Source organism: Polyodon spathula, chromosome 41 (assembly GCF_017654505.1).
Source record: "Polyodon spathula isolate WHYD16114869_AA chromosome 41, ASM1765450v1, whole genome shotgun sequence".
Taxonomy (NCBI): Eukaryota; Metazoa; Chordata; class Actinopteri; order Acipenseriformes; family Polyodontidae; genus Polyodon; species Polyodon spathula.
In genome coordinates, this window is record NC_054574.1 from 3,514,451 (window position 1) to 3,529,695 (window position 15,245).

At 40.2% G+C, this 15,245-nt stretch overlaps 1 protein-coding gene across 1 annotated transcript in view; it reads right to left on the reverse strand.

Moving 5' to 3' along the window:
• LOC121305077 (rab GTPase-binding effector protein 1-like) overlaps positions 1-15,032 on the reverse strand; it is a 24,709-nt gene extending 9,677 nt beyond the window's left edge. The window contains exons 1-6 of the mRNA XM_041236605.1: positions 14,855-15,032; positions 10,681-10,812; positions 9,930-10,133; positions 2,715-2,875; positions 2,309-2,340; positions 2,072-2,219 (exon numbers count right to left, since the gene is read on the reverse strand). Of these exons, the coding sequence (XP_041092539.1) occupies positions 2,072-2,219; positions 2,309-2,340; positions 2,715-2,875; positions 9,930-10,133; positions 10,681-10,812; positions 14,855-14,900 (723 nt within the window). The 5' untranslated portion in view covers positions 14,901-15,032. The remainder of the gene's footprint in view (positions 1-2,071; positions 2,220-2,308; positions 2,341-2,714; positions 2,876-9,929; positions 10,134-10,680; positions 10,813-14,854) is intronic.
• Between the last annotated feature and the right edge of the window lie 213 nt (positions 15,033-15,245).

Consider the following 15,245-nt stretch of genomic DNA (forward strand, 5'->3'; position numbering starts at 1 on the left):
CATTTCAAAATCAACCATGCCTTAAATACTACTGTACAACTATTATGGCTCCCGGTAGACTTTTGCGAGATCGTTCTGTAGTTTCCTTGATTGCATGATGTTAAATAAAACATCTAAATTATGTTAATCTAGGGTTTTTATGGTTTGTTTTTTTAAGAATGTCTCAATCCAAAAAAAAAAGAAAAAGAAAATGTGCCACCTCCAGATTGACAGTCTGTCAGCTGTGATTGGAGAATTTGTGTTTTGATTGACAGTCCACCAATACTACCAAAAATATGCTGCCAAATCCAAGTGGGTTGCTACCATATTCAACTGCTTAAAAAACAACAGCTTGTTATGACACTTAAGTGATACTAATACTGTAAAACACTTGTTGATTGCTTTGTTCTGTTAAATGGATAATCTATGCCATGGAGGACTACAATGAAAACAGCATGTTTATATTTTAGATATTTTGCAAGTGCATTGTCATATACTTAGTTATTTCCAAATCTTTCTTTTTCATTAGCAGTGAATGGCAGGTTTATTGCATTAAATGTAATTATTAATTCACTAAATGTTTTTTTTTTCCCCCAGCTGTTACTTCAGTAGCACCTAGCTCTGGCTGATGGTGTCAATGTAGGTGCACACTTCCTAATTACAGTCCCAAGTATTTCTATGCTTTCACCATTCTTCAAATGATCAGTTTGAAAAATAAACTGTTTTCTCTGCAACAGCTGACTGTGCCTTAGTACAAGACTCACTCTACATTTACTGTTTTTCATTATGGTTACATCTTGAATTGCCATGTCTGCTTTTTTTGGCTCATCGTCTAACTAGGGAAGCTGCTGCGCAAGTAAATAATAATCATCAAACTCCACATGATAAACAATAATCAAATCCGTTATATCTGGGAATATGTGGCTGCTAAAGAAGATGCAACAGATGAAAAAAACTGTAACCTGTTCACTTGGCGGTTCATTTGTTTTTATTCTTGACCTTTTTGCTGCGTTTCAGCCCTTCATTATAATTACTTTCTTTATTTCATGTTTTTGGAGCATATTTTTTAATGGCACGTGAGCAGCACACAAGCCCTAGTACTTTATTATTTTTGTTTTGTTTTTCGTTGTTCTTGTTCTAAATGTCTTGAATGCTTGAAGCTGCTGATTTTAAGCTACATTTCTACACAACAGGACTCACACAGGTTTGGCCACCGTCACTACTGTTGCATGAAAGTGGGGTCCCCGGATTTCATTTTCTGCTGATAATAAATACAGCACCTCTAGACTTCCAGACACTTGTATTCTATCAGACTGTTACCGTCCTTCTCACACTTCAGTTTGAAACAAATGATATGGTCAGCTTTTTAAAATTGTATTTATTTGTTTTTATTTTTTACAGAAAGATGTAACAGCGCATTCATAAATACTGACATGTTTTTAAAGGCAGGCATTTGCAACCATTTTAGTTGCAGTCTGGAGCCCTGTAATAAATTATAGTTTAAGACAGTTTAGCTGATCTAATTTATTTATTTATTTATTTTTTTTTTTAAGCTAGTCGTTGTCAATTGTTTTTATCATTTTCTCCCAATTTGGAATGGCCAATTATTTTTAGGCTCAACTCACCGCTACCAGCCCTGCGTTGACTTGGGAGCGGCGAAGACGAACACACGCTGTCCTCCGAAGCATGTGCCGTCAGCCGACTGCTTCTGTTTCATACTGCAGGTCCGCTTTATTGCTTAGTAGCAAAGCTAGACCGGCACAGGAACCATCTGTATGCTGCTTGTCGTAGCTCTCTGTATCTCTCGCACTTCAGATTTGCAGTCTTCTCTGAAAGGAGGAATTAGTGTTTCATAGAAGTGCAAAGATAGTAAGCACATTATTAAAATATTTAAAAGTAATTTTGTTAGGGGCTCTCGAGTGGCGCATCTGGTAAAGGAACTCCGAGTGAAGTGCAGGATGTGCCCTACAGCCTGGGCTTCGCCGGTTCAAGTGCAGGCTATTCTATTGCTGACCCTAGACAGGGGGGGGGGGGGGGGGGGGGGGGGGGGGGGGGGCGCACAATTGGCTGCGGGGTCCCCTCACCCCCCCACCCTCGAATACAGCCAGGTCCGGTAGAAGTCATGGCCGAGAGCACCGGCAACCCCGGTAGACTGGCCGAGCGCCTGCGGGCTTGACTGTAAGCTGCCCAGAGTGCGTTGACCTTTGACACTGTAGCTCTGAGGTGGCTGCGTGGTGATTCTGCAGTGTGGGGGGAAAAAAAAAAAAAGTGGTCGGCTGACAGCACACGCTTCGAAGGACAGCGTGTGTTCATCTTCGCTGCTCCCCGAGTCAGCGTGGGGGTGGTAGCGGTGAGCTGAGCCTAAAAACAATTGGATATGCCAAATTGGGAGAAAATAATGAAAATAATTGCTGATTACTAAATTAAAAAAAATAAAATAAAATAATAATACTTTTGTTGAATACAATCTTCTCCTGTCTCAGGATATTCTTGTTTCACATTTAAAATAAATTTAGGCTACAGTTGTCGTTGATGAATGCCTTAGAATGTAATCAGTGTGATGAGGCTTTTTGTTTACAACCCTGACATGGTGCATCTTGGTTGCCTGACATTCTATAATGTTTCTTTGTGAATTTAAACCAGTGGTAGTGTCTTACTAGTTGAGCCACATTTTATTCCACCCAGATAAACTAATGCATGTATGCAAAGCTAGAAATCACAAGCTCCCCTCTCACCTTTTTCATGTCATTTTCCAGGTTCTCCTCCTCCTGGCCCTGAGCGAGACGGCGGCGTAGCTCAGCCATCTCGCGCTCCACTGCCTCGCGGTATTGACCCCACTGTGCCCGCTCCTGCTCCAGCCTGTGGTGGAACTGCAACTCGTATTCCCGAACCGTCTCTGCAGAACAACACAGAGTCAGGAGGACAAGCACCTCTGCTCATGAATGATTGGACAGCTGTCAGATCTTTCACTTTCCATTTGGCTACTCACTCGCCTTCAATTTATATGCAAATACCGTGAACGGCCTCTGCTTGCTTATGATTGGACAGCTGCATAAATCTTGGCAGATATTTGACTCTCCTATTGGTTAAACTTGCAGTTAGTATCTGCACTTGAAACAGACACAGTTTATGTCCCACACAGCTAACTTATGATTGGGCTACCGCAGAGACAATGCAGCTATTCAATTACTTGATCGGATCGCAAAAGCCATTCAGGAAAAAAAAATGTTGCGTAGGTACAAGCGCAGCATAAGCGAGCAGCGCTGTCAACAGACTGCTGTGGCGCTTTTGTTGCAAAACTTGTTTAAAGCTTTCTTTATTTTCCCACACTATGACCCATAATTTAAGAACAGCTGCTGCGGGCACGATGGCCTGGCTTCACGGGCACGAGTTTGAGGACCACTGGTCTAAAACAACCACTATGTAAAAAGTACTAATATGTGTATTGGTGTAACAAGTTTAACAATGTGCACTGTTCCACACTATGTAGGGATGTTCTGCATGACATGTGCAGTAGCTGCTATATGTCTAAATATTATCTTCTGACTTCCAGTACAAGTTTTGTATTACCTGGGAAATGAGAAGTTATTTAATGGCATCTGAGCCATGAGACAAAACTTTTTTTTTCCCCAGCCAAGGAAAAAGAGAGTTCCCCGATTCTGATCCATTTACACCGTTTCATTTCTTTCCACCCTCATAACTGACTCTTTTCAGCAGATAAAGTAGACGCTGTTTAGAGTCAGTTTGCTCCAATATCACTTTCTTTTTCATATTTTTTTAGATAACCGTTTCCCTGACACCCTACAGTTATTTCATTCACAATTTAACACCCTACCACTATGTTCATGGGTAAATCCTTCAGATTTATCAAATGAATTTACAGCATTCAATCTCTAAACTCCATATTTCCCAATCACAAAGCTTTACGGAACACAGGAAGATAAGGCCAGTAAACTGAACCTGAATTCTACAAATGCCAGGATATAGAAGGGGCGAGGTCAGATGCTGCAGATTTCTCTCTCAGTGCAGTAGAGTGTAAAACGCAACTGAAAACTGATTATCTGTATTCTGGTGGTATGCGTCTTGGACCCAGGGTGGGGTTAGAAATCAAGGGTCTATTAAAAAGTGTCCAGGGGACCCAGTTATCAAAAACTCTGTAAAACAAATTTAAATTCAACAAGAGACATCTTGAAGACACTAACAAAGACTTCAAGTCGAAACATTTGTCACTGAAGGTTCTTTTAGTATTCCTAAACGTAGCACTTTGAGTGTTTAATAGTAGCATTGTTTCAACAACTACTCTTCAGAGACGCTTTCCTGTTTTTTATGTTCCTGATGATTAATTTACTGGGATGGAAAGACTCCTCCTAACGCACAGCAGTTTCACCCATTCCATCCAGTTTCATTCAATTAGCCACAGTGTATAAGTAACAAGTTCAGGTGTGTCACTGAACTCATTAATACAGAAATGGATCAAACTGCTATGCAGTAAGTCTTATTTCCAGCCCTGATTCAATGTAAAGTATACCAAGAAGAAAATCCTGTGCAGCATAAATCTAAGGTGTATCCAGAACAGCTTAGCCTGTGATTTACTCAACATTTCCATTGAGGCGAAGTAAAAGGTCATTTTACTTATTAATATTGGCTAATGGTTTGAGGAGCTTGTTCCACAATGCTAGTACTTAATGTGGTAGGGTGTGGCTACATTCCTAGCCTAAAATGCTACCTTTTGTTTTTACTCAGTTCTCACCATTTTTTCATCCGCTCTCTTCCTTGTTAAATTATTATAAATCCTATCTATGTACTGTCTTCCACACACTATGGATTCCGAAGTGCGTGCTTTGATCTGTTTCTCTTGTGAAATGTATATGGTGGTGGAATTTAATTAAGACTTTATTTGCAATAAGTGCTTTATCACATATTATTTAATGCAGAAGGGTGCCGAACTTGAAAAACTAATTGGAAAACTTAGAAGCATAAATAAAAAAGAGCAGTTCATTGAAAATAGTGTGAACAAAATGAATAACACTTGGTTAGTTTTGGATACTGAAAGTGAGACACTTCAGTGCACCGAGCAGTCAACACAAAGAGGAGAATAATCTAGCTAATAGATTCCAAGCCCTGAGCAATGACGACCTAGTGCTGGGTGAACACAGGGGTAAGTGATTCAATTATACCCTAACAGGGGTGTACAAGCCCTGAACCATGCCTGTGCTGGCTATACTTTGGAAGATAATGTGATTTATTTAAGGCCACAGCCCTCCAGGCAGAAACTGCCTGTGGGAGGCTGGGGGTTTAACAGGTTTAACCTTCATGTTGACATAGATTTTGATTCTAACTCCTTGGAATTTCTGAGGCTACTGGATTCCTTAGATTATATCCTGCATGTCAAAGGTCCTATGCATAATCATGGCCATACTTTAGATCCGGTAATTTCTTGTGGTTTAGCTGTTAAGAAAGTTATAACCCTAGATCTTATTATTTCTGATCATCTTTAAATGCATTTTTCTCCATTGATTTGGCAGCTAGGCACCTGTGTTTTTTTTTTTTTTTTAAACTTTTCCTAAATATATATATTAAACATCTCAAACCATCAATAGACCCAGGGTTGCAGAAACTTTTGGCAATATAATACATTATACCTAGAACTACCGCAGCTGTCATTTTGACTGTCAATGTAAAAGCTGTGGGTTTGGCTTAGTGGTGCTGAACTTGAGAGCTTCCCGCTTGTTTTGAATAGCTACAGGAGACGTTTTCAGACGTGATTTATACTTTTTATATTTAAAAATATGTATTTGAGTTCAAATGAATAGACCAATACAACGAAGGACTGCACAGCAAGTCTTAGGGGCGATTATAATAAAAAAAAAAAAAAAAAAAAAAAACAGCTATAGCAAGACTGGAGACTGAAATTACCATTGAATACAGTGTCGAACTCAGGTGCAAAACAAAAGGGTAAAGACAAAACACTCAAACAAAATAAAACAGTCAAACACACACACATCTCGGTCACTGCTTCAGAATGTCGTAAGCTCCCGCTGCATGTCAAAAGTCATCTCTGAGCTGCTCTGTTTTATAGCCCGGCATTTGCAATCATAAGTCCCCTTCCACAACACCACCCCCAAGTCTCGTGTCAGTGCTCGTGTTATAACAGGTTTCCCTCACGTGTAACAAGCAGGCTGCAAAAACTGTGTCACAGACAATATCCTGAAGGAAAACAAACAAGAACATCAAAACATCTGATTTACAAAGAAATTATGGGAAAATACAAATGATGAAATTAGAATTAAAGGTAAGCATGATGTTTGGTGAATTAAACTAAACTACATTTAACACTGAACAGTCTGGTAGTGTGCAACGCTGCACTGGTTTTATACACATTTTAATGTAATGTTAAAAAGACCGCTTCGCTAGTCTGAGGTATGTATGTACGCCTGGCAGTTGTAGTGTTAAGCCCCAGTAATTTTCGTCTATGAAGGCATGTTTTTAACGAATAGAGAGAAAGGTTAACGATTACCTCATTAGCATAAAGTTTTCATTGGTCCTGAGCGTCAACCTGCTATTCATAAGAGTGAACGATAACAAAATGCTGTCAACAACTAGGAGTTATTTAATGCTTTACAGTCAAGTCTAAACTAACGACAGCCTCGGCAGACATATTTTAAAGACAAGTGCTGTTGAACAGTTTGACATACCCGTGATTAACACTGCCTATGGCATAATCACTCTGAAACAGCGCTGTGAAGCGGACAGCAAGTGAGAGACTGAGAATAGACAGTTATTTTATTATTATTTCTTTGTCGTCATCTGCGGCTGACAGCGGTCTTTATCTTTTTATTTCTTTTACTTGTGTCCACAATAAACAGTTTGGACGAACACTGCCTGTGTGAACCTGTTTATTTTCATGCAGCGTTACACTATACAGTATACCAGTGCTGCCGATGCAGTCGGTGGGAAATTTGGGTTTGCTTGGTATTGCAAAAAACAAAGCAAGGTCAGTGTTTGAAAGGGATCCATTTTGTGTACAGTGTGCAAAACAGCATGAAACTTTCACTGAATCATAAACATAAACTTGCCCCTGTTTGATTCCATGCTTTATGCAGGGTTGTTTATTATTATTATTATTATTATTATTATTATTATTATTATTATTATTATTATTATTATAATAATAATAATAATGTGTAAGATTAACATTTAAAGTTTTCAAAAGTACTATTATTAGTATATTATTTAAATGTATGATTATTACTATCATCACTGCTACTAGAATGACAGTATTATTCAAACATCCTCCTACAGTGCTTTTCGTTTAGGGTTGTTTTTTTTGTTTTTTTTGGTCCTGCAGTTAAGAATGGAAATCTTATGTGTTCGTATGGAAATTTGTTTAGCAGCATTGCCAAACAAAATGAAAATACAAAGTATTTATTAAAAAAAATAAAAATAAATTAAAATTATGACATGCGATAGGGGCATCGGAATCAGGTTTCGCAAACTGCCCGTGGCTGGCAGCTGCAGACTTGGGTTTTGGTAGTACTGTAGGTGGATTCCATTTTTCTTTTTGCAATAGCAATCGACACCACCCAGGGAACATTAATAATACTGATTATGTCATCAAAAAGAGGCAGATTTTCATTCTTGAATGACTGTATACCCATTCATAAAGTGCTTTGCAACAGTCGCCTGCATTCTCTGATCATTTTATGAATAGCAATGTGGACGACTTTCGTTAGTTTTAAACAGAATTCATTTTATTATGGCAGTCCGCAAGAACTTGTATGAATAGGGCCCTCCAAGTGCTAATCAGCAGATGAGCTGGTTAATACCTACAACACCACCTAGACTGGTATCTTAGATACTGTAGCGCCAATCAAATCTCGGAGAGTGTCTTTTAAAATAAGCTAAACGTGGTTCATTGATACAACTCGAAAGATGAAATATGAGGGTCATAAACTAGAACGAAGGTGGCGGGAATCTAAACTGCACGTTCATTACATCACATGGAAGGGCCACCTGGTTAAATACAGGAAGGCTCTGGCATTAATTAATCATTCCCCTAACAGTCCTACTCTTGACATTGGGTCCTCTCACAGCTACAATGACCTCTTACATGTCTTTAACAATTAAATACTAGACATCAGAAATGAGAATCCAGAGACACCTTCTATTAAGGACGACTTCGGCAGAATTTTACCAGCTACACCCATTAAGGCTACCAGGCACTATGGGGTCTTTTTCTTGGATTACCTTGCAGGACCTGACAGAGCTAGTTCAAAATATGAGAGCTACTACATGCTCTCTTGATCCTATTGCTACACAGCTATTAAAACATGTTCATGGTGTTATTAACATCCACATTAAAAACATTATAGATGTTTCCCTTTCCTCCAGTATAGTCCCCTCAGCTCTTAAGGTCGCTGTGGTAAAGCTGATGTTTAGAAGCACAATTTGGACCCTAAAGTCCTCAATAACTATAGGCCAATCTCCAACCTACCATTCTTAGATAAGGTTCTAGAGAGAGTTGTTGCAATTCAATTACAAACATTCAATTACACCGAGGTGGCCCTTGTCAGAGTTGTGAATGATCTGCCGATAAGCTCTGACTCGGGCTTTCCATCAGTTTTAATTCTTCTAGATCGAAGTGCTGCTTTTGATACTGTAGATCATTCCATCCTACTCAATCGTTTTGAAAGCACAATAGGACTGCCTGATCTTGTCCTATCCTGGTTCAAATCTTATCTGTCTGATAGTTCTGATTCAGTTCGTCTCTATTGGATATGTAAAATCTCCATTATCGGAAGTTGTCTGTGGTGTTCCACAGGACTCCATTCCAGGTCCCTTGCTGTTTTCATTATATATGCTACCGTCAGGTGACATTATCCGCAGACACGGAGTGAACTTCCATTGCCATGCTGATGATACCCAGCTTTCCCCTAAAGCCAAGAATTTCTTCTGCCTGGGTGTTACTAGTTACTTGCCTTACAGACATTAGGCACTGGATGTCACAGAATTTTCTAGGTTATGCTAGGATCATGATCTATCATCTGAGACTCATATTAGGAAAGCTACTAAAGTATCTTTTTACCATTTCAGAAATATAGCCAAACTTAGACCAATTACTTCTGCATCTGATGCCAAGAGACTAATGCATGCCTTTGTTTCATCTAGAATTGATTATTGTAATGCACTTTTCTGGTGTCCCAAAACGTGTGGTAGTCCACTTGCAGCTTGTTCAGAATACCACCGCTAGAATTCTGATTAAAACCAGGAAAAGTGAACACATTACCTCTGTTTTGGCCTCTTTACACTGGCTCGCTGTGCAGTATAGAATTGATTTTAAGATTCTGCTGTTAACTTAGATGGTCTGTAGCACTGAGGTTAAAGCATTGCAGAAGTGAAGGGGTCAGTGTTAGCCAAGGAACTGAACTAATAAAATCCCAGAATACAGCTGGGTCCCAAACAGTAAGACAGTAACTACACAGCAGGTGTCGTATAAAGTCACATGACTGCTATATTGAAGTCACATCAGGTCAGAGGTAAATGTCATGATAACAAACCTTAATCTTGCCTTAAACGTCACTAATACCCATATTACATAGATGATGATGTGTGGCACAAGAATGTTAAAGCTATCATTCAGTATTTGTTGAGCCCTTTCAGCCCTCAGTGTCGATATCTGGCACCACGGTCAATACATTAATCAGCGCGAATAGTGTTGCAGGTGTCAGTGGAGCTTCCTTGTGTTGCATATGTCAATGGAGCTCCCTTTATAGTGTTGCAGATGTCAATGGAGCTTCCTTCATAGTGTTGCAGGTGTCAATGGAGCTCCCTTTATAGTGTTGCAGGTGTCAATGGAGCTTCCTTTATAATGTTGCAGGTGTCAATGGAGCTTCCTTTATAGTGTTGTAGGTGCCACTCGAGCTCCCTTTGACAATGATCGGTGTGCTCACCTTTCATGATGGCCTGCAAAGACGCCATTTCCTCCTGCCCCTGCCTCCTGACCTGGTCGATGGCCTCCTGCTTGGTGCTCTCGGACACAGTGGCCACTGCCTTGATATTCTCCATTTCAGCCTGAGCCTCAGCCAGCTGTTCTTGCAGCCTGCTCAGCTCCTCCCGAGAGCTCTCCAGAGCCGCCCCCTGTCTCTTCAGCTCCTCTACAAACACACAGGGTCAGCCACAGGTATTGGCTGTCAATAGTACATCCTGCATTTTTAAATGAACTGCAAACACCATATAGTAAAGAACACTTTAAAAACAAACAAGAAAGAACATAAGAATATTTATGAACTACAGGTGGCTATCTGGCCCATCTATGCTAGTGAGGTTCCTAGTTGCTGGTTCATCTCAAGTTGAGTTTTAAAGGATCGCAGTTATTCAGCATCAACTACAGGACTAGATTCCAAATGACACTTTGACAAGATCAAATCGATTTCAACTGGAACTCTGTCTGCCCGTTAGGATTGCGGGCTGGCAGAGCTCGATCTCTCCAACTCGCACTGATAGTTAAAGTTAACTCAGTAGCCTCCAATGTGATAAGGAGAGTATATATTCATACCATCTATAAAACACACATTCTTCACTTGCTGTGCTTCTGCGTTTGTATCAACCACACAAAAACACACAGCTCTTTATTACAGACAACATATCATGTAAAGAAAGCATCCCGATTCATCAATAGACAATGTATCACTACGCCCCTACCTTCTTTGGATAGGTACAGTTCCTTAAACTTGGCCCTTTTCTGATTGAACTCCTGTTCCAGCTGCTGCTTCCTGCGCTGAAACTCTGCTCTCTCCTGCTCCAGCTCGATCTCCTCCCGGTGCAGCCGCCCAGCTGCAGAGACAGACACTCTGTTTACACCAGCCTATTTGAAGCCGACTTGGAGGCGACTAGGGTCTTTTTTTTTTTCTACAGTGAAGGCAGAGGTCCCCGACACAGCTTATGTTTGCCACGTACTTTCGTGGGCAGCACCCCCATTGTCAGTGTCTAACAGGCACAGAGAGGCAGAGGCAGTGGATTCCAAAATGCAAACATACTTTTATATTTCTGCTATAATGCAAAAAGACATTTAATCATTTATGTGGGATAACCATGAAACAAGCCTAGTTGCCACAAAACATTATTGTCATAAATATTATTTTTTACACATATCTACAAACATAACCTCTGATTGTACTTTTGATACGTATCAATATGAAGAACTGTTCAGTTTTGTGGGTACCTCTACCTAGAATTGAATATATTATTACAGTAAAGTTGCAAAGACAATGAAAGGTTTCCGCATGGGGCGAACAAAGTCCTTTATTTAGAAGTAACAAAAGTACAAAATAGTATCCGTGTGCTCAGCAAATTAAATGCAGAGTAATTTGTTAGGTTGTGTAAGTGTCAATCAAAATAAAATAAACAATCTTATGCATTATGTATTTAATAATTCTGACTCTGTATATCATGTTTAAATGGTAATAGTTTAATGTTTAATTTTTAATTATGATTGTGTTATTATATACTGTTATTTTATCAGCTTCAGTGAATTGAAGAAAAAAAAAAAGTTTTTCATTCTGGTAAGCCTAGATGTGAATATCCGTACAAAGCAATAGCTTCAGGTCCAAAATAACTTTACTTTTAAACAAAGGACTGTATTTGCCCCCTACAAGGAAATCTTTTGATTTATCAGCTTAATTTTTGTCATTGTATCATCGATAGTACCGTGGTCATTGTTAGTATATCTCTGGGGGGAGAATGGACACAACTGAAAGTCGCAGATGTTTCTGTTTAGCTACAAACCCTTAGCGGTCTATTTATTCAGTGCGCGTCAGGTCCAATTTATTTTCACACGTGCTGTTTAAATTTTTTTTTTTTAGAGGAAAACAGGTTTAAAAGGCACTGCATAGCAAAGGACACTACTCCAGCCAAGCCCCACCCCTTGTTCGCTGTATCTTTCACATACCTCTTCATAGTCGTGCATACTGATAAATCCTCTCCTGATCACTCGTTTTATCACCAAACACAAAATAATGTGATCCAAGTCATTATTTTACTACTATAACATCTCAAAAAGCTCTGCAAACGTCTGTGATATTCTTTGAGCGCCGGATGCAGAAGCAGCTATCTTCTTTGTTTGTGTCCATGTTAACTCTGTGTGCATGGGGCTATGCTCAGATACACCTCTTTTTTTTCAGCTTCATTCGGCCCCCATCAGTCTCACTCGGCCACTGAATAGTTTTCTTTGCTTTTTCTGGAGAAAAAACAACTTAGAGACCTGTGCTTGACTTCCTTTTGATGATGTCGGACAGAGTCTGACATCAGACTGGAAAGGGAAAATTGGTCCGACATAGGAGTGCAATCAAGTTAGTTCTGCTTTTGCTAAGAGCAAAAATATGTATTTTCCATGGGTAAGAAAATAAAGGAGTTATTGTTTACATTTACATATAAGAAGTGATATCAGGCTGATGTGTAAATGTAGCCCAAACCAAGGGTTCCCAAACGTTTTGTTGTACTCACCACATCGGTCGGATACGTGACGGACTGCTGTACATGATGATAAATTACTAAAATTCATACATTAAGAAATATGTGATCAGTTATACGTCTAGCATGTTATTCAACGTTTAACCACTTCCTTAGAGTTTATGCATTTAAACGTTTAAAAATCCCATCCCTACAGAATACTCTTATGTATCTTTATAATATTTATTCCCAAGGCCACCCTAATCTGCTGAAAATAAATGCATATTTTCTTCAAAATAGCTCAAAGAAATACTTCAGACTGGTCTTTTTGCAAACTGTAGCTAAGCCAGAGGTTTCACTGGCTTCTGTCTTTCAGAAACCGGTTTCCTGGACAGTGTAGAGGTGCCTGCCTCTGTGCTGTGACCTTTCAACTCGTGTTTGTGGCTTTTTTTTTTTTTTTTTTTTTTTTTTTTTGCAGTGTTCAGTTTTTAAAATTAAAGTTATTAGTGCTAGTGTATTGTAGCGATCTTGGTTCCCGCAGGCTGGCGCCTCACACACAGGCAGAGGGCGGGCACGAACCCGGGATGTCTTGCACTGAAGCACAGCGCCGACACCACTATACAAAAGAGCCGGCTCCTATCAGGCTTATGTCTTTGTATGGAATTACGTCACCCACCAGCCCTGCTGCTGCCTTCCCCCATGCACGCTACACTATATTTAATGTTTCATACTTTTTCTTGTACACTAGGTATTCTGTACATATTTCATTGAAGCAATACAGCCACTAGAGGTACCCCCTCCCACAGTGCTTTGGCACGATACCCTGCTCCAATGCACAGCGGGGGCGATGGTAAAGAGGGGTCTCGTATAACGATCTGGTACTGGATTTTAATACATCAACGTTTGTTTAAGTAATAGGCATTATACAAATCAAAAGGTTGAATTTGCGAGTGACAAAATGTATGACTTACACTAATCACACACTCAAACGGTTTCTGTTAACAGAGACAAACATCTGACAGTGCGTGAATCCCGCCTGATGAAACTTCGAAGGTTTACAACTACCTTCAGATTTCCGACTAGTGAGCGAAGTCTCTAACCTTGGAACACAGTCCTGCTCGGAACACTCTGCTGTTTGTGCACTGCAGTGTATTTTACAACTGCTTTCAAAACAATTCATTAATGTTTGAAAATGTAATTTAGGCTACAGAAGTCACCACTAGCAGTTCCCCAGATACTGCATATGCTCCTCTAAAAGATACAAACACCCTCCTCACCCCCCCAGATTAGATAATTAAAAAAGTGTAATAAATAAAATGACATGTTTCAAATGGAATTACTTCTCAATGTCTTCACTACAAGGTGCTTAACTTAATCTTAATTGGACAAGTCGTTCTATATATCATGCAAACCTTCAAACTGTAATTATGAAAGACCAATAGGTGTACCCTAATATTAGCATAGATAATATTTTATAATGTGTGTGCTTAAGGTCCTTAGTAGGTTTTGTGACAATTGGACAAAGTAATCTAAAAGCGCATAAGTACCCTCGCTTCCTGGCTGATATGTGCATCCTTTGTGCAGAGGATTAGAGGTGGGTCTTTGCAACACAATTAGGACTACGCTCTAAGGGAGGGGGTTTCCTCTATTTGTTGTTGACACATAAATCCCACACGATTATTAAATAGCGCCAGGCAGGTCTCCTGTGCATGCATAAGAGGAGCTCTGTAACTCCTCCGTGGGGAGTGACCAAGACAAACTCCAATCATTAAAAAGCATGTTTAAAACAAAACATAAACATATGGAAATCTAGAAGCCCTGAGTTCTGGCGTTCCCCTGGTGGTACTCTGCGGAGCTTTCAAGTATCCCATCACGACCATTTAAACATCTGATTGACAGCTCGAGAAATGTTTTCCCGTTTTTGTTGTCCACACACACAAACACAGAGAGAGAATGTAGATAAGAGCAGAGAATATAATCTATTCCCTTCTTCCCTCAGCAGATGTACCTGCTACAGTGTTTCATTCATAACATATTGATACAGATTGGCCCAGAATCTGTATTATACACAAAAGCAACAACTAGCAGAATACACAGTGAGATAACACGAACTACACTTCTCAACCACGCATACTGTAGCTTATTCCATGCTCTGATCGCAAATAGTATTGTATGTGTTGTGTGCCATTACTTGACCATAACATTACCACAGTAACTTGCGGTACAATACTGTGCCCTGATTCACAGTTATGCCTGTATACCAAGTATTACAAATTAATTAAACGCAGCGCATGCTTGGATCACCCGAACTCCCTGAGCACACATTTGGGGAACATAAGGGTACGGGTAACTAGGCGAGCCCGGGGCTGTGCAGGCCGCTGGCCTTCATTCCATTCCCGGTCAAGACTGTTAAAAAAAAGGGCATTACCGTCGAGCTTGGGCGGCGGAGCAGATCCAGGGGGCTGCTCGGCCATGGTTTGTCGTGTGGTGTTAGTCTGCGGAGGGAAAGACAGTGCTGGGAGTGCCCGACTCTGAGAACCTGCAGCCGGGAGAAACAAACATCAACATCCTCGGCTTCAAGTCGCTGCGAATTGCGCAGGTGCGGGGAAAACGCCGGGGAAGGGCGGGGCTGAGTGAAAGACGGGCGGGATTACAGGCGGGCGGGTGGGCGCACGGTTCTGTTTTTGAGGGAGACCCTCATCCTCATTGACTTTGTTACTTGCATGATTTGCACGGGTAGTTTGTATGGCAAGCACTTTTAACATTTACTCCTCAATTACTGATATCAGTAATGTTTTATTGATATAAAAATAGAATGG